Source organism: Eublepharis macularius, chromosome 13 (assembly GCF_028583425.1).
Source record: "Eublepharis macularius isolate TG4126 chromosome 13, MPM_Emac_v1.0, whole genome shotgun sequence".
In the NCBI taxonomy this organism is placed as follows: Eukaryota; Metazoa; Chordata; class Lepidosauria; order Squamata; family Eublepharidae; genus Eublepharis; species Eublepharis macularius.
The window spans coordinates 50,512,514-50,535,075 of record NC_072802.1 but is presented as its reverse complement, the minus strand read 5'-3'; the positions used below and the strand labels follow the sequence as shown (position 1 = coordinate 50,535,075).

Sequence of the window (22,562 nt, the reverse complement as noted above, 5' to 3'; positions counted from 1 at the left end):
TGTTACAGTAAAGTGAAGAAGTGGCCCAGTAGTATATTAAAGACTAACAATTTGTATGAAGTCAGGCGCTATCAATTGTTGGAGAGCCACTGCTTTCTAGACCAAATTTAATGTGGAGTACATGTACTCATAAAAGACCAGGTCATCAACCAGCAAGTTTCTTGAAACAAACAAGATTCCACTAATTCCCTTTAAATGAAAAGGAACGGAACGTATTTCTTATGCCTGGATTAAGAACCTGGTGGGATCACAGAACTGCTTTGCAGCTGGGGTACAAACCTTCAGCTTGGGCCTGCAGTTCTCCTGGAATTATAAATGATCTCCAGACTACACAGATCAGTTTTTCTGGAGGACACAGCAGCTTTGGAGGACAGATTCTATGGTATCTGCTCCTTGCCCTCTCTCCAGGCACCGTATCTTGGGGCCAGATCACAACTACCACTGTTACAGGACCTAAGCAAATGACTACTTTATGGTTTGTGTCCATTTGCTGTCTAGAAGCTTCATACAAAGGTTCTACAACTGCTACTGCTGCAAAATCAAATAAAATCATTTGAATATTTGCAGCTGAAGCCCTGTTTGGCACCTGAACTTCTGAAGGACCTTTGAATGCTGCATCCAGCTTTGAAGTAATATGACAGGCATGGTTCCAAGCCACCAAATGAAGAATGAACCCCCTAATGAAAGTTTAGTCATTAGTGTGCCCAGCAATGTGATTTTATTTATAGCCAGGAGACAGTGGCAAATGACATTGTTGGAACAGGTCTCGCTTCCAAACCAAAGAATATGTTCTACAATTCATCCTGTGGATGCAGACTGTACCTGACCAGGTATGCTTCACAGCCTATTCTGAGCCTCCTACATTCACAGTGCCCCAGAACTTTGCAAGCTACAGAGTTACACACAGCTGCTTGGAAAACCCAGATGATCTCCACATAGCATGAGTGCCTGAAGGACGCAAGAGCAACTCCAATGGGAGTGCAGCTGAACACATGCTAAGAGGTGCTGCATTTATAAACATTTGTAATTTTATTTAAAAAACATCACAACCATTAACAGTGTTACAGTTAGTTTCCCTCCTCCTGTTCTCCCACAATTTACTGAGCATGCTCACAACAACAGTTTCTCATTGGTTTTTAGTTAAACAACCATTTAAAAAAAGGAAAAGAAAAAGAATAACTCAGCACACTACCATTTAACTTTGTTTTAATGTTTCTCCACAAATGGTGAAAAATACTAAGTACAGACAAGGAATAATCATAATGTTGTGGTCAACATTATAAATATGGAATTATAAATTTAAAACATTTTCTGGTTTAAAAAATAAATCTGGTAGTAAATGCAGTCCTGCAGGGAGAAGGGGGTCGGCTGCCACTAGTAGGGCCTGTCTCTGCGCTCCTGGCGATGCTCTCCCCTGCAAAGAGAAGGAAGCAAGGTCGTGCTCAGCTAATTGTTCTGGGAAGGCATTTCAGCAAGACAGCCTAGTGGGAAAGGGAAATGACAGCCAACCACCACAGACACCCTCCCTCCCAGAACTTTGGGTATCCTTTTTCCTTCTCCCCCTTCCTGTAAACAGCTACAATACACATATCCATGCTATGTCACATTATTACTGCCCCCAATCATACTTGTCCATTTTTCCTGGTCCTCCGCGTCTGCCGCCTCTGCCTCCCATTTGTTCCATAAGAGGTCCAGGTGGGCCCCCAGGTCCTCCTCGGCGGCCCCCTCCAAAGCCACCTCGATCCATGCCCCGACCACCTCTGAAGCCACCTCTGTCTCCACCACGGCCACCTCTGAACATTCCTCCAGGGCCACCACGATCCATGAGGCCTCCTCGACCTCCTCTCATTCCACCAGGGCCACCCCTGCCACGGTCACCACCTAATGCAGAAAAACAGCATCATTCATTCGAGCAAAGGGTCGCTAATAGGGTGGCAACACCAGACAGGCTGCTAAAGACCTGCCCCAAAGTGCTGCACAACTCCGTTATAGGGTTCCAGCCAAACTGGAGCCAAAAGTGGTGAAGCAGGTCAGGAGCCTACCACCTTAAGAAATAGGACATCTGTTCCTTCATCCCACGACAGGGAGCAGTGGCAATGGACACAGCTGCAAAGTAAACATCAAGTACCAGAATGCCCGACTTCTGTATTGCTTACATCCAGCTCCGCAAGGAAGATCCAAGAGGGAGAATATTTCAGACTGACACACCCCCCCGCCCAAATCTCTTGTAGCTTTTAATTGCTCCTAATAAAAGCAACTGCAGAAGGAATGGCTCCTGGGGACCAATCATTCCCTTGGCTGGAAGAAGTACTAAGAATGGGTAAGGAGCCCTTCACAAATTATCAGTAGTACTACGGAAACAGTAGTATGAACATTAAAAGCAATGCTTCTTGCACTTTGCTCCTCCCTGTACCTCCAAATCAGGCACTCAAAGTATATAAAGGGTTTGTGAAACAGAAGTAACTAACTGGACTGAATCTATGTTTAACAGAGGCCAACTTGTGGGTCAAATGCCTGAATGGTCAGTATGACTCTGTATGTGGACCTACTGCTAAATAAGCCCTAACACAAAGATGTGCAGCCACCTCTGGGCACAAGCTTGAGGTGGAAAGGCATGAATTGGCAGGCTGTAATAACAGGGTGAAGGGACCAATCTGCTTAACTCGTCCTTGAGGGAGTCTTGAAACACAATCATGGGCCCTTGTAACACGCAGGGTGGATAGGTAACATTCTGTGGCACAGCAGCAATCAGACACACTGCACCTTGCCCTGACATTTCAAGCAGCCATCTTTACTCTGCTTGAGCTTACTCCTTTCAACAGTGAGGACCCAGCAATTCCTAAAGTTAACATATCGAGACCAAGATGTCTTGCAAAGAGACTGAAATGGGATACAAAGCACCTATACAGTGGGCTATCAGACTGCACCATCTGATGCCAGATAAAGTACACCCTGAAAGATTTTGCAGAGTTGCACTAACAACCGAATATATGAAACTCTCAACAGAGCAGTCCACAAACACACACACACCCAAGCCAAGACCTTGAGACCTGTCTGCTACTGCATCTAGCAAGCCTGCTTGCCAAGGTCTATACTGGTGCCCTAAGATCTCACAACTACAGGGTGAATTCCCACTTGACTATAACAGCCACCCTCCAGGCAAGCCAGACAGTGCTAATACTATGCTGTCATTTTAGTGGAAGATGTGATATTTCAAGGCCTTCTTTCAATTCAGTTTTGAATTTTCTTAAGTGGTTTTTTATGTGAGCCGCTCTGACAATGGGACAATGACAAACATGCAATTAACAAGTTCCTCACCTGCAATCACTGCAGCACCTTGCCAGCCTTCCCAAACTGCTTTGGATGGGTGAGTGGGATTGGAGCTAGGGAAGAGTAGGTAATGGGGTAGGGGAAGTAGGAGAATTTTGCTCCTTGTAAATGTTTGTTTCCAATCCCATCCACAGATCCTCATATATGGCTTATGTAGACATTGTTTGCAGAGAGAATATCATGTGCTTGCCAGAACAAACAACATGTGAGAGGGATGCACATCACCAACAAGCCTGGGCTCTAGTAGTTGCCAATGACAGCACAGGTGAATGCAAAGCCCCTGGTTCAGGAGCTCACTCCTAATGCTGCCATCTAAGTATCACAAATGGTCTTAGGAAGACATTCATTGTGCATGGGAGTTAGACTAGGGCAACAGTCATACATCCTACTTCACATATGGTCAGGCCCCACACAAACTGAGGATCCTAATCCTGAAGACTACCAAGTTTGGGCATACTACTTCTCCTCAACTTCTCAGACACACCTCCCACCCCAGACAGTTATATAGGTGCATGCCTTGCCCAGGAAGGACCACAAAAATCTGGAGCCTGCCCTGAGAACAGCATCACATTCACCAAATGTAAGTTGGTTACCCCACCTCCAGTATAAATTCCTGCAAGAGAACATGTCCATGGTCAGTACTTCCAATCATCAACATTGGTAATCTTATTACTGCACATAGGGCAGACTCACCTGCCCATTTATACTTCCAGAAGCGTATACACGAACGAAGGAAAAATATACCACCTGTGCAATTCCCTTACCACTATAATTTGTCCCGTAAATGAGCCCTCTAAGTGGCAGCGGTTTTCCAAGCAAGAATCCAGGACCTTGTGAACATCACATAAGCAGAGATCAGTGTCAAATATTCCAACTCCCACCCCAGCTCACTGACAATAGGAACATACCTGGAGGGGGAAAAGGTGGGGGGAGAAAGCCTTCTGGTTTAGGAGCCTTGCACTGGTTGCATTCTGTTCTCCAGGCAAAGTTCTGGTTCCCACAGCCCCTAAAAAGAACCAGCAGTCAGTGAAGGTAGATGCCAAGCAGGTGGCTGAATCGAACGCACAAAAGCCAGCACAAAAAGGCAAAAGACAGGCATAGTCTCATTACCAGCATTGATGACAAAAGCATGCCTGGCTATAGGTATCTGAAAACTCGGCTCTTTCCACTTGCATAGTGGCTACTGTTGAGAACATCTTCATGCAAGTGGCTAGGGACAAGCTGAAAGAAATACTGCTGCCAACGCCTTCCACTACAACAAATGAGTCCTGAGGATATACATGCGTGCAAGGCAGGGAACTAACCTCTGGATGAGTTGACAGAGTATACTGAAAGATGGGGTGAGAGGCAAGCAGGGCGCCTGACAATGAAAACTTGACAACAAAAAAACCTTGACGACAAAATGTTGCTACCTAGATTATATTCCCTCACGGTAAACAAATGCCCTTGATGGATTTTGGGGCTCTGCTGAGTTTGAACACAAGAGAACTGCTTGTCCAAAGTCACAAAGTCCAAAGCGAACTGCTTGTCCAAAGCAACTGGTGCACAAATGCAATAGATGAAAACTAGATGTGCGACTTACGGATTGGGGCACTGCCAGTCTCCTGCTCGGTGTTGGACATTTCCTCCACCGGAAGGGTTTCCTCTTGATCCTCGTGGTCCTCTTGGTGCAAAACCACCTCCTCTATCACCACCTCTGCCTCCCATGCGGCCCATTGGACCACCAGGCCCACCAGGAACTCCTGGACCTGAAAGAATGAGCTTAGTTATTCCGTGTACACAAGAAGGGCTCCTGGTCAACAGCCAACGTTTTCAAGTCAAGGAACATTATATCCCAATGGTTACCTCCACGGAGAGGGGGAGGCAGGCCTCGTGGCTCACGAGGAGGCATTCCTCCTCTCATGCTGTTCAGTGGCATCTTCTTCCGAGCAAGAGAGACTTTAAGTTTGCTCCCCTGGAAATCCTTCCCTGGGAAGACAAAAAGCAGAAACTTTATGATAAAAGCCTCCAGCAAGGGGAAGGATTTAAATGGCATCTACCTTTATCCAAGACAACGTATCAATTTCATTAATGGAAAAATTGACTTTAGTGTTTACAGGCTGAAGAGTCAACAGAGGGAACTATGAACCACTAAAGTGAAACAATCAGAGCAATTAAAATATTTTGGTTTTCCACAGAAGGGGCAAAGATTCTGATATCTTGCCCTCCAGCCACTAGCATCTGAGATTTCAGCTGGCATTGCCAATACTAGCCACAACGGCATTCATATAAATCCCCACCATTCTGCACTGTTTGTGTTCCTGTAGAATCAAACCCCTCACCCCAAGACCACCCATATGCAACAAAGCTTATACCCATATGGCATAAATATGCATTTAGGTATTTGCAACCTGAATCCTCTGGTATCTCGACCTCAGTTTAATACACTCACCATCAAGCCATTCTATAGCTGCTTTGGCAGTGGGTGGGTCATCATAACACACAGTAGCATCTCCTTTTGGCTTTCCTGTATCCTTGTCAAGGTAGATTGTTATCATGGGCTGTCCATTTCTTTTGTTCATCTGCGTTATAAACACAAACACACAGGACTGATGGGGTTGAACACTAACAAATCAAGTCAGTCACCCCTTCCTCCACACACTCCAACGTTTATGAAGTCTGTTGAATTAAGCTGGAAAACTAAACTCAAGATCACAACACACAAAGATCAAGTTTATGGTAAGATAGAACTGAATTGCCTAAATATTTCATGTCGCCCTTTATTGCTAGCATGGAGCTCACAACCACTCACGTGGCTTTCAAATTCCTCAATGGAAGGTAGTCCTGGGATGATGAATGACGCATGGAACAGCTGCTAAGTAAAAATACAAATAACTGCTGTATTTCAACCAGTTCTCCTTAGGAGCACAGAAGAGGGTACCATCTTAACCAAACAGCCTACAGGCCATGCTGCCACCCACCTTGACAGCGCCACATTGTTTGAAGAAATCTGTTAGGTCCTCCAGAGTCACATTGTCAGTCAACCCCTGAACATACACTGAACTGTTGTCAGCATCATCATCTAGGTCTAAAGGTGGGCCTGTGGATATAAAATTTGTCAACAGAACTGTTACCACAGGAATATCCTCATGAAACCAACTGCCCTTAGGACACAGAATCCAGCTCCACCCTTAGTTATCTAGCAGACTATTTTCCCACCTTCCCAGAAGGTATTCTGCACTTCTATGAAAGAGATCCCAGCTAAACTCTTAGAAGTCTTTGAATCACCAAAGTTGGGGGAAGAAGCAGCGAGAGGTGGGGAGAAACTTATGATATGGCAGTGCCCAAGAGCATTCAGACAAAAAGGAGCACTTCTGAGTTGCAGGTCAGCTCTATTTGCAACAGATCAACCAGTAAACACAACAAGAATGTAAGGGCATCTTCTTCCCCACACAAACCCACTGTAAACACCTGTACCCTACTCCAAAAAAGCCATGCCAAGAAGTTCAAGACCTTCCTGAATAACACCAAACGCGGTATGAGAAACAGGCACTGAAAATAGGCAAAGATATTCCGTATGAACTTTAGTGTCTGACATGGTGCTTCTACAGTGCTGGCCTTACAAAAATGCCAAATTTTTTTAAAAGCAGCATTTGATTACAAGCAAGGAGTCATCTAAGCAAACTGGAGCATTGGCTGCAAAGAGTGGAGATGGAGAGCCCTTTCCCACAGTTGTAGCAATTTACCTAAATCAAGATCTGGTCCTTCATCCATGTGTCCTGCCGCCCCAGGGAAAAAAATCACAGAAGGCATTGTTAGTGCACGCCTTGCAGCCTATGTTACCAACACACACACAGCTACCTATTTACAACCGCCATTTGATGGCATGTGTTAAAACTCAAATTGACCTGCACTGCAAAAAAACTTGCAATGCATACCCTTTATTTGTTGCTGGGATCAGCTTGCTATTTTTAGCAGCCTTTTAAAACCATGACCTGATATTACACTTGGTTAAAGGGGCTTTCTTGGGCCAATCAGTGCACGTTTTTCCAACGTTATTTTATAAAAATCCAAAGCCTCTTAAAGTGATTCCTTCCCCAAATTACAGAAGTAGTTTGTCTCAAAAACTCATCACCCTTTGTTCTGTAACCATAGGTTAAAACCTCATAGACCCCTAGGCATTGCCGGCAGTACCCATTAAAAGTCATGTTGTATGGCATTTTAACCACTTATGAAAACAAATATTTATGGTTTTTATTTTCTGGCTGCATTTTTTTAACACTATCCCATTGTAATGCTCAAAAACTTACCACCAGGCTTATTGAAGCCACCTCGCTCTCCAGCGCTGCTGGGGGGATAAACGAAGAAATGAAGGCCTTTCCCTTTAATAAGCCAGTACCGCTCGGAGCCTCTGGGGCTCACTGGGAAGAAGGGCACTGGCTAAACATATCCAAACAATGCATCTGTCTGTCTCTGTCTTTCTGTCTCTCATCTCGTCACTAGGCCTTTCTTCAGGGCAGCTTGTTCAAATCTCCTTTACACACGTAACCTTTGCTTGCCTGGGTTTGGACACCCCACTCTGGTAGTTGGAGCCTTTTGTTGGTATTAACAATGCAATACCTTGCCACGAAAAATAAAAACTAAGCTTTCTCAATTTTGTTGCGAAAACAAGATTGCCTGCTAGTCAACTCCCTCCTCATTATGCGTATGCAAAGTTGCACCCTCAGCCTCTTGTGAAGGAGAGAGCAAACCAAGTCCCTGGAGAACCTTTAAACATTTAACAGTTTGGAAAAACAAGTAGAAGATAGCAAGCCTTAGAACACAATTCAGATGACAGTCACTAAATCTTTCCATCTAACTCCATACATTCAGGTCTCACTACTGGATTTAACAATGTCTGTGAATGAAGTGCTTACAGAATACACCAGGGTTCAAAGGTCTAGGGATGCAGCTTTGCAGACAACACAAGGGAACAGCACAAAAATCAGTGACTTTAAATTTAATACAGGGTGATGCCACAACTTTTAATTTGTGCAGAAGGTGTTTGGTTAGACACGTACCACCAAAAATGGCACTGGGGAGTGTATTAGAAATGGAACTATTTGTACAGGATTAAGAGGAGGGAGAAAGACAGCAATCTATTAGCAAGTATTGCACCTTTAATCCATAAGAGATTTACTGTACACAATTCCAAGCTGTTGCATGCAGCTTTGCTTCTTTTTGCTAAAGTATATATACCATATATGTAATGTTTCCCTTTAACAGATTTTTACACTTTAATGTTACACAATTCTAAAGTTTACACCTCCCCTCTAATTTCATTACCAAACATCAAGTACTGTATGCAGTTACCAAAGTTACAGAAGATTTCCATTTATACAATGAACACATTTGGTTAAAAATATTCTATGTATATTTTTTCCTCTCCATATGGACACCGTGTCTAGTCCCACTTTTCATTATGCTGCCGGCTGAGTACTGAGTACGGGTACTTTTTAAGTATTGAAGTGTATACAAGGCTCTCACTTTGTAACCTGTAGCATATAAATGCGACAAAGCATGTTAAAAAGTTTCCATGTTTAACAGCCAGTGAAAAATATAAAAATATTGAGGCAATGAAAAAGGGCATGTTAAGAACATTGGGCTCCTTACCTGCAGGAGAGAGACACTGAAATGCATCACCACACCATGATGAAAGGGGCAGAGTTCCCCTATCCTGCCCCCTTGATGACTAATCTACTGCTTTACAGAGCCTACACAGGCAGCGGGAAAACTGTAGCCCCAAAGGAAAATGAGAATTCCCCATCCCTGTTAACAGTCTGGACAGTTTGGAGTTGATTCTATAGGAGCAAGTTTTGCTTACAAGTGTGAAAATGGTGTAACCAGCATTATAAAAGGCTAAAGACGGTTTAAGACAGGTGATGTGATGATAGTCATTTCAAGTGTCTACATCTACTTTAAACACATCTAGGAATACCTTACAGATGAAATCTTATACACAACTAGGGAGCCCTTTTCCATTCAAGCCAATCTGAAAGTGTTACTCTTCAACATGTTAAAAAGGCTTAGTCATTAACTGAACAGGTTTTAAAGTAATAAAAGCAGTTGGATTTCAATAAAGATTTAAAACCATCTGGACCCATTTAGTCAAACTACGCAGAGTGGCTCTATTACTTTTGCAAATTTACTTGGTAAAGTATGTTTGAAATGGGCAAGATCAATCCGTTTTCACTGCAAATCAACTAGAACATCTTTTTGGGACCACTCCCCCTTAACTGTTTTTTTTAAAAATAAATTAAATGAACACTCTGCATAGCTTTATGTTATTTAGATGGATGGAACACACACAAAAGCACCCTTCATTTTGTCTCTTTGATCACACTTTAACAACCCAGTAACAGATAACTAAACCTGACCAAACAGGCTTCCCAAACCAGATTCTGCCAGTTAAAATGGCCAAACTGATTTAGAATACCTGAAAGCTCCAATGGGGAGCTGTGTTCAGACTTGATAGGCCTTTTAGCACAGTGCATGTTTCTCTTCTAGTTCCAAAGCAACCTGCATAAACACAGTGGTCACACTAGAGTGCTGGGCTTCAAGAGAGCAATTCGTCACCATCCATTCAACTTTGACACTAGCTCAAAGAGCTACTGCCCAAAGCAAACACAGCTAGAGCAAGAAAATGCTTTACAAAAGCAGCAGACACCATTGTACATACCTGCAGTATCAAAGCCCAGCGAAAAGCAGAAATGACATGTGGACTTCTTTGGAAGGGGTGTGTGTGTGTTCAATCCAAACAGAGGCTTTCCCCTCTGTTTTACCATGAAGGGAGCTGAAAGCTTTACAATTTTAACACCCAAAACTCTGATCCCTAAGCCCCAAACAACTGCAGGAAAAATACATCCTGCCCCTAGTTCCCCTTGCAAGATGCTTCCATGGATTAACTAGTAGCATATCTACTGCTATTAATAGATATTCCCCATGGAGCAGTGATTTTGCATTTACATCTTTCAGCCCTTCTTTGCACTGCACGCCCTATAGGGTAAAACCAAATTAGATGAGAAGAAGAAAAGGTTTGCTCTTACCCCATTCCGCCGCGGCCGCCTCCTCCCCGCCCACCTCTGCTCACACCTCCACGATCAAAGCCCCCTCTGCTCCTGCCCCGGTTATCAGGGCCGCTCATGCTCCGGCTTTCTCCTGGGCCTGAAAAGCCTCCAGAATCCTGGCCATATACACCCATGCTGCTGGGATGGTCCTGGCGGAATGAACCTGAGGAATAGCCAAGGTTGCAATGTTAGACAAGATGCACCATTCATTTTCATCCTGCACATATATATCTTTGAGCCATCGAATTTTAACATGCAGCTACTATCAATAGTCTACAATAAAGCCAAGTCGTGAAGACAATCACTAGATATGCAAAACATCCAGAACTGGAAATCTGCAAATTAACAATTTCAGCTGTATTCTGCTATGCCCCGCAGCTATCTCTTTCAAACCAACCTCTTAATACTATGACAAGTTCAAACAAGGGCATAAAGGGGCATCTTTTTTTCAGAGCCCACCCAATCGTTTTGTTTGTTTTTTTAAAAAACTGATGACTAAACATTTTGGCAGACCAAGCCTGATGACTAACCATAAAGGGGAGGGACAATGTTAGGCTGTCAATTCACCTGGAGTACAAATTATAGAAACTACAGAAAAACAGATGTGTGAAAACTAAACAGGGGGTTAGCCAAAACAGATGATTCAACCACAAAGATACTGCAGGTTCTTATGCCTGAAAGTTTTGCTTTTTGAAAGGTCCCATTAGTATAGATTTAGAGATTCAACTGGGCTCATTTGTTAACACAAAGGACAGTTACAACTCACTTTGTTGTCCGTAGCTGCTGCTCTGCTGGCTGTACTGGCTTGGAGTCTGGCTGTAGGATCCAGTGGGGGGTGGGTAGCTAGTGGGGGGCTGTTGCCCGTAGCTGCTCTGCTGCCCATAGGTACTTTGCTGCCCATAGCCACTTTGTTGACCATAGCTGCTCTGCTGGGAGTAAGAGCTCTGATCATAACTACTTGGCTGCGATGAGGAATAGCTGAAAAGACATTTTAAAGGATGAGGAAACAGCTCTTAATAAAATAGTTAATAGCATAGTCACTGTTGGTTACCATATTTGTGGTGCCACAGCATAACCAAGCATTGGTCTTTTATGTGATCAGTTATAGCAAAGGAACTGTTTGTACTTGGACTCGAGTAATCTTTTGGGGAAGGAGTTTTTTGCTGTTCATACACAGACTTTTTTAACCAGCCTATTAACACAGCTTTTACAATCCCAGCTTTTCAATCACTGCCATTTCTAAATACCTTAAAATACCCTCCCACTTTTTCACTTTGTTGCATACATTTAGAAAAGTATTTCTTTATGATCTAGTTTTTCTTGATCTTCGCAATCCTGAGGGACAGGAGAATAAGAGTTAGTTGATTCTCCAAGTATACCAGCTCTTAGAGCCAGGCAGACTTGAGAAAACATGCCATGGCAGACTGCAGCACAGCCAACGACCATACAGCTTTTTCACGTTCAGAAACCAAGCTACAATCACATGCTTTAATTATGTTAAGTCCTAAACCCCATTCCTTGAAGATTTCCCCATTATCTGCAGAATCACTCTGAGGAACAAGGGGTGCGGAAGTTCATGGCATACCAATGGATATTAAAAACAATTACATTGGATGAGTCTCCATATAGCCAAGTTGATCATTTCTAAACATAATCCACACCTGTTCTAAAGCATCATCCATAAATGGCATAACACCAACCCGTAACTTTTTTCACTACAGAAAACTGACCAAATACTCTTCAAGGACAAAATGAGAATTCAGGCTTACCTGGTGGGAGGATAGGATGGAGGTGCAGTAACTGGCTGCATAGGATAACTGCCAGGCACCTGATAACTGTAGTTACTTTGTCCATATCCTAGACTGGGTTGGCTGTAGCCTGTTGTGCTCGATTGAGGCTGGCTAGTCTCAGCAGGCTTACTGCCATCCTGGGGTCTAAAAATTAAATTCAGCAATGAAAACACATCTTGCAACAAGACTGCATGTTCAGTCTATAGGTCTAAGACTTTTTTACTTGTAGATGGAATTTATGTCTCAAGAAAAATCCAATGCGCTTCGTGATTGGCTTTATAAATTACATGCAAGCCAAAAAGGATTAAGATTGTTTTGCTAACAATAAGCTTGCTGACTGCTAGTCTGATCACAAGGTACTTTACCATCTCCGAAATGCCTGTCTTAAATGTCATTTAAATCACAGCATTAGCAGTGAAACAAACTGAATTTTATTCAGATTTATACCCTCTTGGAAGCTCAGGCAGGGAAACATGGTTTTCCCTTGCCCATTTTATACTAACCACCTTGGGTGGGAGGTTAGCCTGAGAGTGGCTGGACCAAGATCATCCCATGAGTTTCAAGGCAGAATACAGATTTCAACTCAAGTCCTTGTCCAACACTTATCCACAATGAGCAGAGTGCTCATTCTCAGCCCAACCCCTTAACCACTATGCTACAGCAGCTAGTATGCTGCATGATCTGGTAACATGTAGTGCTCTTTTAATAACTTTTTACGGGCAGAGGTATGAAGTTAATAGGAAATGTGGCATATTTTGAGGCTGTGGTGCTTTACCAGTCATTATACTAGTCTAGAAGAGTACTATGTAGAGTAAAGAACTTTCTCACACTGCTCTTGACAGAACTTGATATTCTGAACTTCTATTTCATTAATACACTATTCAGAAATGGTAAACATTACATTCAAACTCTTCCATAATAAAGCAGCTTGCGAAGCTAAAATGCAGCAAAATGGATGTAGAGACCCAGAGCGAGGCATGTCATTGTTGGGGGAGGGGGGAGTCAAAAACTCTATGCAGTCTATTTATATGATACCTTGCAGGTGCAGATGTTGCTGGCTGCTGCCCATAAGTGGGGTAGGCAGGCTGGGTCCCATAAGCAGATGGGGCAGCATAAGAAGCCTGGGTGGTGGTCACTGTGGCTGTGGTTGCATCATATGCAGCAGTTCCATATCCTTGGACAGGCTGACTGTAAGCTTGGGGGGCAGTTGGGGCAGTATAGCCTGGAACAAAGAGATGTTCATAAGATGCTTACATACCTGTACTTCTCATTGCTCTGAGTGTTTAAACATACCTAATATATAAAGCCCCAAACTGAACCTCTCCTTTAAGTAAAGGAAGCCTGAAAATAAAGGATTTATGCTTTGCGTGAAAGGGATGGCATCTTCTCTACCTTCAGTAAAAATACCACAATATCTAGCAAAATTACCTTTCAGGTATCAATTAGAAGTGAGTGTTAACAGAGTGGTATCACAGCCTCTAACATCAAAGCAGAGGACTTCAAAATGCTAATTAGACCCCGTCAATTAGACTCTGTCCAAACTAGTACCCTTGTACAAGAGAACCAGTATATAAAAGCCCTTCACAAGTCATTGCTGACACAGCAAGCCTGCACCCCTAGCAAACTGTAACCACACAAAAATACACTATTCTCAAGAAGCTGAGGCCTCTTCTTCTGCCACTATGGAACAGATAGCTACTCTTTACTAGTTAGCACACAATATCATCTTCAACTAACTTACTAAGTGGCATCGTAACTGAATTTTCAGCACTCTGCTTTTAAATATAAAGGTGATCTTTGCCATTTTAAAAGGCAATGTAAATTCTGATTAATACTATGTCCTCTCTCAAACTGGTGGCAAACATCTGGTGTGTTTCTTCAAGTTGTGGGCAGGGGTTATTGATGCGTCTTCCCACTGCCACCAGTAAAAAAACTTAATTTCATGTAGTAAAGCAAACCAGGAAAAAAGTTTTGGCTCAACTATATCTTTGATAAGGATACAGCGAAACAATGTATCACTTTAAACACATGACTGCAGTTACTGGTGACTAGGTAATGGTTGTAAAGGGTTCCTCTTAAAAGCATACTTAAAATTGAGTAGTACAGTATGTTACTGAGCAAACTGTATTCAAGTCACTGTATTGAAAGCTACCATCTCAAAATAAGATCCAAGGTTAAAAGCTAGACCTGAGCAGAGTGAATACAAGTAACATGAACTACACAAATCCTAGTCAGAGATTATAAACATTGGAGGTGAAGACTTATCCAAAGCAGAACTTCAGAGAGGCTTCTTGACAAGATTAAACAGAAACTTAAAAAGGACACGACTTAACAAATACTTTATATAACCAGATGTTGTGGGTGAAATTAAACATTTTGCTAAACATTTCTGCATGGTAAATATTTTGAAATGTTTTGCTTCCAAAACTGTATCACATAGAAATTATACTTTAGACTACAGTACCACCCAAATAATTACAAATATTCTCAATATCAAGAAATGATGCCAGAAGACATGTTTTCACCCTAAAGAACATCATAAGCAATTTGGCAAAAAGAGGTGAAAATACTGACTATCAACATTGTGGAAAATACAAAAAAGCAAGGCTGTAAACAGTCTGAACATGGAAACAGTGGCCGAGATGCCAATAACCACAGTTCTTATTGCTGGGGGGGGGGGGGGGGCGCTGCCTCATATGTCCCTAGCAGCAGGAAAACATCAAAAATTGCACGGGACTTGTTCAAGCCACTGGGCCACACACAAAGTAGTTCTTTAGATCCCAGCAAAACGTGGGTCTGAAAATTCAGAAATATCTGCCTTTCTAACAAAGGCCAAGATGTTCATGTCCTTGCAAGATACACTGAGAACCTGGAGTAAAATAGGATAGTCACTTGCATATCTCTGGACAAATCTAAATCATTTCCCAACATTACATACAGTTTCCCCCTAAATTTCTCCATATTGGATTTGAGACAAACATTAAACAAATACTCCCACTTTCATCCAGGACCTTCCATTATGTGTGTAACTCAGCAGAAAGGTTAACAAAGGACTCTGGCACCTTCAGTTAGTAATTTAATGACTAAAACCAAAGGTATACCATCAATTGCCTCTTTACAAAAAATGTAAGAGAGTTTTTCTAAATATTTCACACGTTTCATGAGCATTTAACCAGTTTTGCTGGTGGTTCACATTACTTTACACAGAAGATACTCTGCACTGTGCTCAGGAATTTAGAAACCCCGCTTCCTATTTTCAATATAATTGTAAACAAGTATCTTTATTTAAACAAATGCAGTATTACCACCAGGCCTTCCCATACCCACTCATTTGACAACATCCTGTTCACCATTCACTCCATTCCCTACTTTGACTGATTCAACAGGTAGGAAGACAATAACATTCTAAGTATCAAAGCCAATGGATGTTCCATGCAATAAACACCAGGAACACAGATAACATGCGCTCAAGACATTTCCCTGAATATTCTCAACATTAATCTAAGAGCCTGTTCCATTCCCCAAAAAGCAGCTCTAGCAGTACTGAAGATTTTTAAAACTAAAACCTATTTAGCTATCAGTTTTTTGAAGGCAAAAAAGAAAAACATTTTAATGTAATTGGGTAATAATTGTGCAATTATTTTTGACTCAGCCTGAACTGCCTCAACCACTCTTTTTAAAAGCCCATAATCTGCTACACAGAAGTATTGATTTTAAGTACTAGGAAGCAGACATGCCATTTCAAACAGTAGCTGGGTGCCTTTAGCCAAATACGTGTTTTCATGCATTTTCAACTCAAACCACAGGACCTATACATCCTTCAAATTCTGGCTGGTATTTTTAGTCAACAAATAAAACATTAGGATGAACAGAACTCCAATTTTAATAACACAAGCAAAATAATTTACGAAACATTTACAATGACACAGAAATAGATGTCTGAAAGAGGAACCAATGACATGGAACATGCAGGGATGGTGGCAACTGCTGAACATGTCTACTCATGCTGTTCACCCTTTAGGAAACTGCAAAGACCACCAAGTTAGATTATGTTTGACTATCTCAGTCCACAATTGTCATTTTGATGCACAAGTTATATCCGCACAATTAAGTATTCAGAAAGAGGGCATAAATTGCATTATTTACACAGGCATGGTGCTTATAAATGACAAAGTGCAAAACTGAATGGTCCTGCATGAACATTACATGATCTGTTGCTAGAATAAAAATGTCTAAAGGGTTAACACCATAAATTTAGACAGGATGAACAGCATTTCCCATGCAAAAGTGAGCAGGATATTCAAACCTGTACTGGTCCCTTCTACTGTGGAAAGCACAAGACAAGAAGTAGAGGGCATACCATCAGGAACAGGCAAGCAATCTTCTGAACCACTCTTATCCTCAAGCAGAAGAAACTTTTACAAAGTTAGAGCACTGGCCCAAAAGATAGTAGTACTTCCCTTCCCATTAGTACAACTTTAGTATCTTGCCAGCAGTCTTCACCAGCAACGCCTCAATCTGCATGTGATCCAGCATTCAAAGTTATTTATAATAAAGTGCAATTTCCTTTCTGATGTAACTTCCCACCCTTCCATTACTTTAATCTCTCTTCTGCACCAAAATGGAACCGAGGTTCAAGGTAGGAGGCACAAACATACCAGTTGGAGGCTGCCCATAAGAACTTGCATATGCAGTCTGTCCATAAGTTGCAGTTGTCTGAGCCTGGGTGTAGCTGGCATCAGTAGGTTGTCCGTAAGTCCCATAACTTTGCTGCCCATAGGCCTGCCACAAAGAGGAAAAGGATTTCACTTGGTATTACACACAAAACATTTTCAATGGCCAATCCCAAATCAAAAAATCCTGTAACCAGACGTAACAGAAAAAGACTAAGAATCCCCACTTCTGCTTCAAGCATCTTTCTGTTCAAGAAAACAGGTCAACAGCCCATGAGAACACAAAAACCCATAAAGTGCTACAAGACAGGAGTATAGCAGGAAGTCGGTTAAAAACTAAAAGTGCTGTTGGATTATCCAATTCACTGTTCTGTCACTCACTGGGTGGTACTGACCAACACCAGGCCACATCACTAAGAAAAGCTAAATGGCATGTCAGGCACTGAAAGCAAATGTAATAAAAAGAACATTAGAGCTTACTTACAAACAAGCAGCTGTAATCCCTCAGTGGTTATATGCTTCTCATCTTTAACTCCCCAGCAAGCAAAATATTTTGGCTTTATAACAATCTATACCTTTTAAGATATTTTATTTCTGAAGTGAGACTGGCATGCTGCACTTAGAGACAGGTCTGACAGCCATCAAAGCAGCAGGGTGTAGTATTTCTAAATATGAGTACTAAGATGGCTGCCCAAACATGTCTGTCACTGCTTTGCTGTGTTTCCCTACAGGGCAGTCTTGAGGGCAACAAACATCCCCCCTTTTAAAGCTAGAGAGAAGAGCTAGGAGTAAAGTAAACTCTGAATAGGCACAAAAGATAGGGATGCAGAAGCAGCAACCTCAAGATTATAAAATAATGTCTCCTAAACAATTAAAGACTGTAGAAATGTATTTTGAGCAGCCGTTTTAACAATCCATACAGTAAAACATTCTAGATTGCAGAGACAATTTTTTATTTTAGAAAGTCACTGTTTCTGTTGCTTTCATGAGGGAAATTGTCTACTGTTATATTTTACCTGGGTGGTCTGTGCATATCCTTGAGTAGGCTGAGCTGCATAGGCAGTGTAGCTGTAAAAAGAATACAAGAAATGTGAAGATACAGAATGACAACTAAGAAGAATCATTTCCAAGACAGTGGAAAAATCAGCACAATGCACTTCTAATTATATTTCTTCAATGTCCTTAAAATTAGTATTCCACTACTAGAAGCCTAAAGGCCTCCTTGCAGAATATGCTATTTTCATCTTCAGAGAAGCCAACTTACCCCTGCTGAGCTGCTGCTTGACTGTAGGTACTATAATCTGTGGGTGTTAAGACAGAAAACCAAGGATAAGAAATGGAAAAACAACAGAAGCTAGAGCAATTAAAGTACCATTATTGTGTACAGAAAATTCATATAGCTAATCTTTTGGGCATGCAAGGAAGATTGAAATCTTTTAGTTTTTTGAGTTCCCCTGATGAGACCAAGGTAGTACCACAGCAAAAGCATCAAAGAACAGCCTGCCTAAATCAATACACTCTTGGAAAGCCATTAAATACTGTGTTTATCTCAAGATGTCATGACTATTAAGAAATCTGCTACTTTGCCTGTTTTATATCGTCAAAATCTATTCAGAGGCTCTACACTGATCCTGTTAGATTAGTGCTATGCCAAAAATTTTTTTTACGCAAGTATGTTTAATGGCATTCTAATCATAGGTGGCGGGTATTAAATCCAAGAATTGCCAATAGCGTCTCTACACTCCTGCTCTGCCCCAAATACTACTGATATTTCAACTACAAAATTGGTGAGTTGAAAGACACAAAGGCACCAAAAAGACAACAGTGACTGACTTCCAGAATACAAGAATCCAGGGACAACTGAACCATGACCAATGCTAAAATATGTGCATTAAAAGCCAGGCGCACAGAGATGTGCGGCCTGGTAAAAATTCGTATTATCAGCACTGAGAAATAGGCAGTTTTGACTTTATTCTGCAACCCATTCCAGATATCAACTGAATCATTTAACAGACAGCTCTCCTGAAACGTGTTCTGATGTGTATTTTCTGGAGCTGCTCTCCTGAAGAAATGACATGTAAATCCTCTATATTTCCCAGCACCACAAGCATATTTAAAGATAACTTTTAAATAACTCCTTGTAACTCCTATTAGACTACATTCTGGGATATGTATTCTCCATCTAATTGTTTAATCTTTACCCTGTGATTCAAGCCACACAAGAAGCCTGATTCAACATGGCTGACACAGCAAAAAATGCAATCGTTCAAACAATAAAGGGACCAAAGAGGCCCAACACAAGAGGAAAAAGGGCAAGTAAAGTAGTACTTAGATTTAGAAAAGAAAACTGCAAGCTTGCAGCACCAGAAAACAAAAAAGCATTTTTCTTCTGTCCCTCTGACAACTGATTTTGTTAACTTAGCTTTGCCATGAATTCTACATTAAAACACTTACCTTTACCTATACTTATACAATGAGGAAATCTATGGGCAGTTGCAATAGCTAACAAATCCAACAAGTAGCCATGTTAGTCTGCTTCAACAATAAGCAACATGAGCCTTACATAGCCGCTTAAAACTATATAAAGTTTTTACCTTAGCATAACTTCTGCAAATCACCATCTCTTTAAACTCTTCAAATGGCTAGTGCTTATTGCTTTTAACTATCAAATGCAGTGGAAATCTGGGTTAAAATCAGTTCCACTGATAACTGCTAAATTACACTGAGGCCTAACTGTTAATATTTCACAAAATAACATGACAGTAAAGCAAACCTTATTATGAATACTACAAAGGGCATTCTTAAACACAAAGCACAATTTGCCTCTGCTCTTTTGGGGATCGAATTCTACAACACCTGTTTTGTGCTGCACAAATATAAATATTTTATACTGTAAGCCACCTTGAGTCCCTACAAGGTAGAAAAGTGGCTAATAAATGTTTTAAAGAATGTGGATTTGGTTAGGAATAACAACAGAACACTTTAAAGTATTTCCTGGCTGCCCACTTCTTAGTAAACCACCCCCTTTATTAAAGAAGTCCTTGCAATTTTAAGACTGGAGTTCTATCCTCTAACTGGTGGTGGTAGAGACTGCCCTCAAATCATAGCTGATTTATGCCAATCCCTGGCGGGGTTTTTATGACAAGAGACTAACAGAGGTGGTTTGCCATTGCATGCCTCTACAACCCTGGTCTTTGTTGGAGGTCTCCCATCCAATTACTAACCAAGGCTGACCCTGCTTAGTTTCTGAGATCTGACAAGATCAGGCTTTCTTGAGCTATCCAGGTCAGAGCATCCTCTAATTAGGAAGAACCAATACAGTTATAAAAGTGCAAGATTTGATTCCAGTAGCATCTTAAAGACCAACTACATTCTCAAGGTATGTATGAGCTTTCAAGAGTCAAAGCCCCCTTGGTCAGATCTGAGAAAGGGAGATCTGACTCAAAAGCTCATACCCTGGAAATCTAGTTGGTCTTTGAGGTGCTACTGGAACTGAATCTTGCTCTTCTGCTACCGACCAACACAGCTCTCCACCTGAAAGTAATAAAAGCTTAAGTTAAAAACTACTATATCTTAATTTTTTCGCTATTCGAGGGAGAGGATTAATTACTGAAGGTCCTAAAATCTTGAAAGTCATAATTAGTCTGAACTGCAACTTGTCTTTTAGGAAAGCTGGCTTTTGAGATTATACACCAGCTACAAAAGGTGCCAATTTTACAATTATTACACAACTGACCTATAGAATAGTCACATGCTAGAGAGTTCAGTTTCCACCAACCTTAGCCAATAATGTGCAGCCTTTTAATGTGCTAACAAGCAGTTTTATGAGGCAAGCAACATGTATCTCAGGAAGACAACGTGTTGAACTATGCTCTATTCCACTGATATGCTTAACATACTCATCATTTACGTGAGTCACAGGACACCTTCTTAAAGTACAACTGAGCTCAGTGGAATTACTTTGGTGTAAAGCTTAGAACATTTGCAATTTAACCTTAACTCTCACTAGGTTTTCACTTCAACATGAAACTGTTAGTTCCTCTATTATGTCGGACATAAGTTTCCACAACTTTAACAGAACTAGAACAGTTCATCTGGAACACACACTCTACAGATCCTGCATAGAGTTAAAACTCAGGAATGCATATATTCTCCTTCTTTCCTTCCTCACAACCACCCATTTAGTAATTAGACCTCCAAGACTTCCCACATGGGGGGGGGGACCCTATTGTCTGAGCCAGGCCTAATACTTCTAAGCATTTAGCATATTCTATTTATACAAGGATAATTGGGGGGGGATTTTTTTTAAAAGTAAGAGTAAACACTAAGTCCAGCTGGTGCAGGAAATGGAAAGGGGCTTTTAAGGGACCCCCCCCCCAATGTTAAGGGTGTTTATAAGTGAGAAGAAGGATGCAGCCTCTTCCTGCTCATGTGTTGCAGCAGAAAGACCTCTCAAAGTTTGGACAACTGAAGATACCTCTTTTATGCCCTCCTTTTTAGGCAGTACAGTAAACACACAGAGTAAGTTAAACTCATTTCCTGTACTCTGCTTTATGCTGTCCTCTCCTTAGAAAAACACTGGATGCACCCCCACGGATCCCCACCCACCTTTTGCAGTTTTCAACCTGCTGATTTGTTACAGTTCATGCTGTTGGATAACCGCTGGGTTTATTATAACAATAGTGCTTAAGAACCGAGTAAGACGCTATCTTGCAGCGTCTAGCTGGTTTCAAGAGGGGAGAAATGACGAGAGAAAACACGTGTCTGCCTCCGCCGCCAAGATCAATGAAGCCTTTCGCAAGGAACGAAACACGTTTGCCTAACACCGAGCCCAAGCAAACGTTAGATGGCGGCCTCCGAGCATTCTTCAGAGCTAAACACGTTTAAAATTCTGGACGAGCACCCTCCACCCAATTTTCGAAAGTTTTATAAAGGTTTCTGTTTTTAAGATGCCGGTTTGCGTCCATTTCACCCACCTCCCGTAGAAAAATAGATGACGAGCATGCGTGTCTGAGAGCGAGCAACACACATACGGGCGCACACCTCTTCCCCCACGTATTCATATACTTAATGGGGGAGGGAGGAAGACAAATACCGTCACCGTATTTCTACGCCACCTTTATGAAAAAAAGCCTGTGTGTGTGCTGCGCAGAAATACGCATTGTAGAAAAGCGCCCCGATCTGAGGGGGGGGGGGGAAATAAAAAGGACACCAAAAGGGAGGAAAATTAGTCAACTTGAATAACAACGGGGGCCGTCACCTTTCTCCGCCGGCTAGGCAGCCGACGGTGAGGAGGAGACTCTGCAGGCCGCGCGCTTCCCGCCGCGACCTTCTCCGCCCCCCCCCCCCGAGGCCTTCAACGGCCGCCCACCAACTCCCTCCCGCCGGGCCTCCTTGGCCTTCTCCCTCTCCCAGCGGGAGGTGTTCGGAGGGAGTGCCGCTTTCTGCCCCTTTCTCCCCCACCCCTCAGGGCCCTTGGCGCTCCCTTCGCCGCCTCCCTGAGCGTTCCGGCCCGGCTTCGCCTCACCCGTCGACGCCATTTTCTTTCCCTCGCCGCGCCTCCTTCTTCTTCCTCCTGCTCGTCAACGTCCTCCCGGTCTTTCTGCCGCCCGGCGCTGCGCAGGCGCAAAGCTTTCCCAACTTGGAGTCGACCACTGTCGGAGGGGTGGGGGAGACCGCCACAC

At 42.3% G+C, this 22,562-nt stretch overlaps 1 protein-coding gene across 4 annotated transcripts; it reads right to left on the bottom strand.

Moving 5' to 3' along the window:
• Nucleotides 1-1,006: 1,006 nt before the first annotated feature.
• EWSR1 (EWS RNA binding protein 1) lies at nucleotides 1,007-22,488 on the bottom strand. Of its 4 annotated transcripts, none has more exons than XM_054996180.1 (18): nucleotides 22,406-22,488; nucleotides 18,143-18,179; nucleotides 17,895-17,946; nucleotides 16,864-16,987; nucleotides 13,241-13,427; nucleotides 12,185-12,349; nucleotides 11,182-11,393; nucleotides 10,395-10,578; nucleotides 7,620-7,657; nucleotides 7,056-7,088; nucleotides 6,291-6,409; nucleotides 5,762-5,891; nucleotides 5,176-5,298; nucleotides 4,913-5,078; nucleotides 4,239-4,336; nucleotides 4,095-4,160; nucleotides 1,629-1,881; nucleotides 1,007-1,414 (listed from the first exon to the last, which is right to left on the bottom strand). In XM_054996180.1, exons 1-18 carry the CDS (start codon nucleotides 22,416-22,418, stop codon nucleotides 1,375-1,377), a joined length of 2,040 nt encoding a protein of 679 aa, XP_054852155.1. In that variant the 5' UTR covers nucleotides 22,419-22,488; the 3' UTR covers nucleotides 1,007-1,374. The 4 variants fall into 4 exon arrangements, with proteins under 4 accessions (XP_054852155.1, XP_054852156.1, XP_054852157.1 ...); XM_054996181.1 differs by having other exon boundaries at nucleotides 7,620-7,654; XM_054996182.1 differs by lacking the exon at nucleotides 4,095-4,160.
• Between the last annotated feature and the right edge of the window lie 74 nt (nucleotides 22,489-22,562).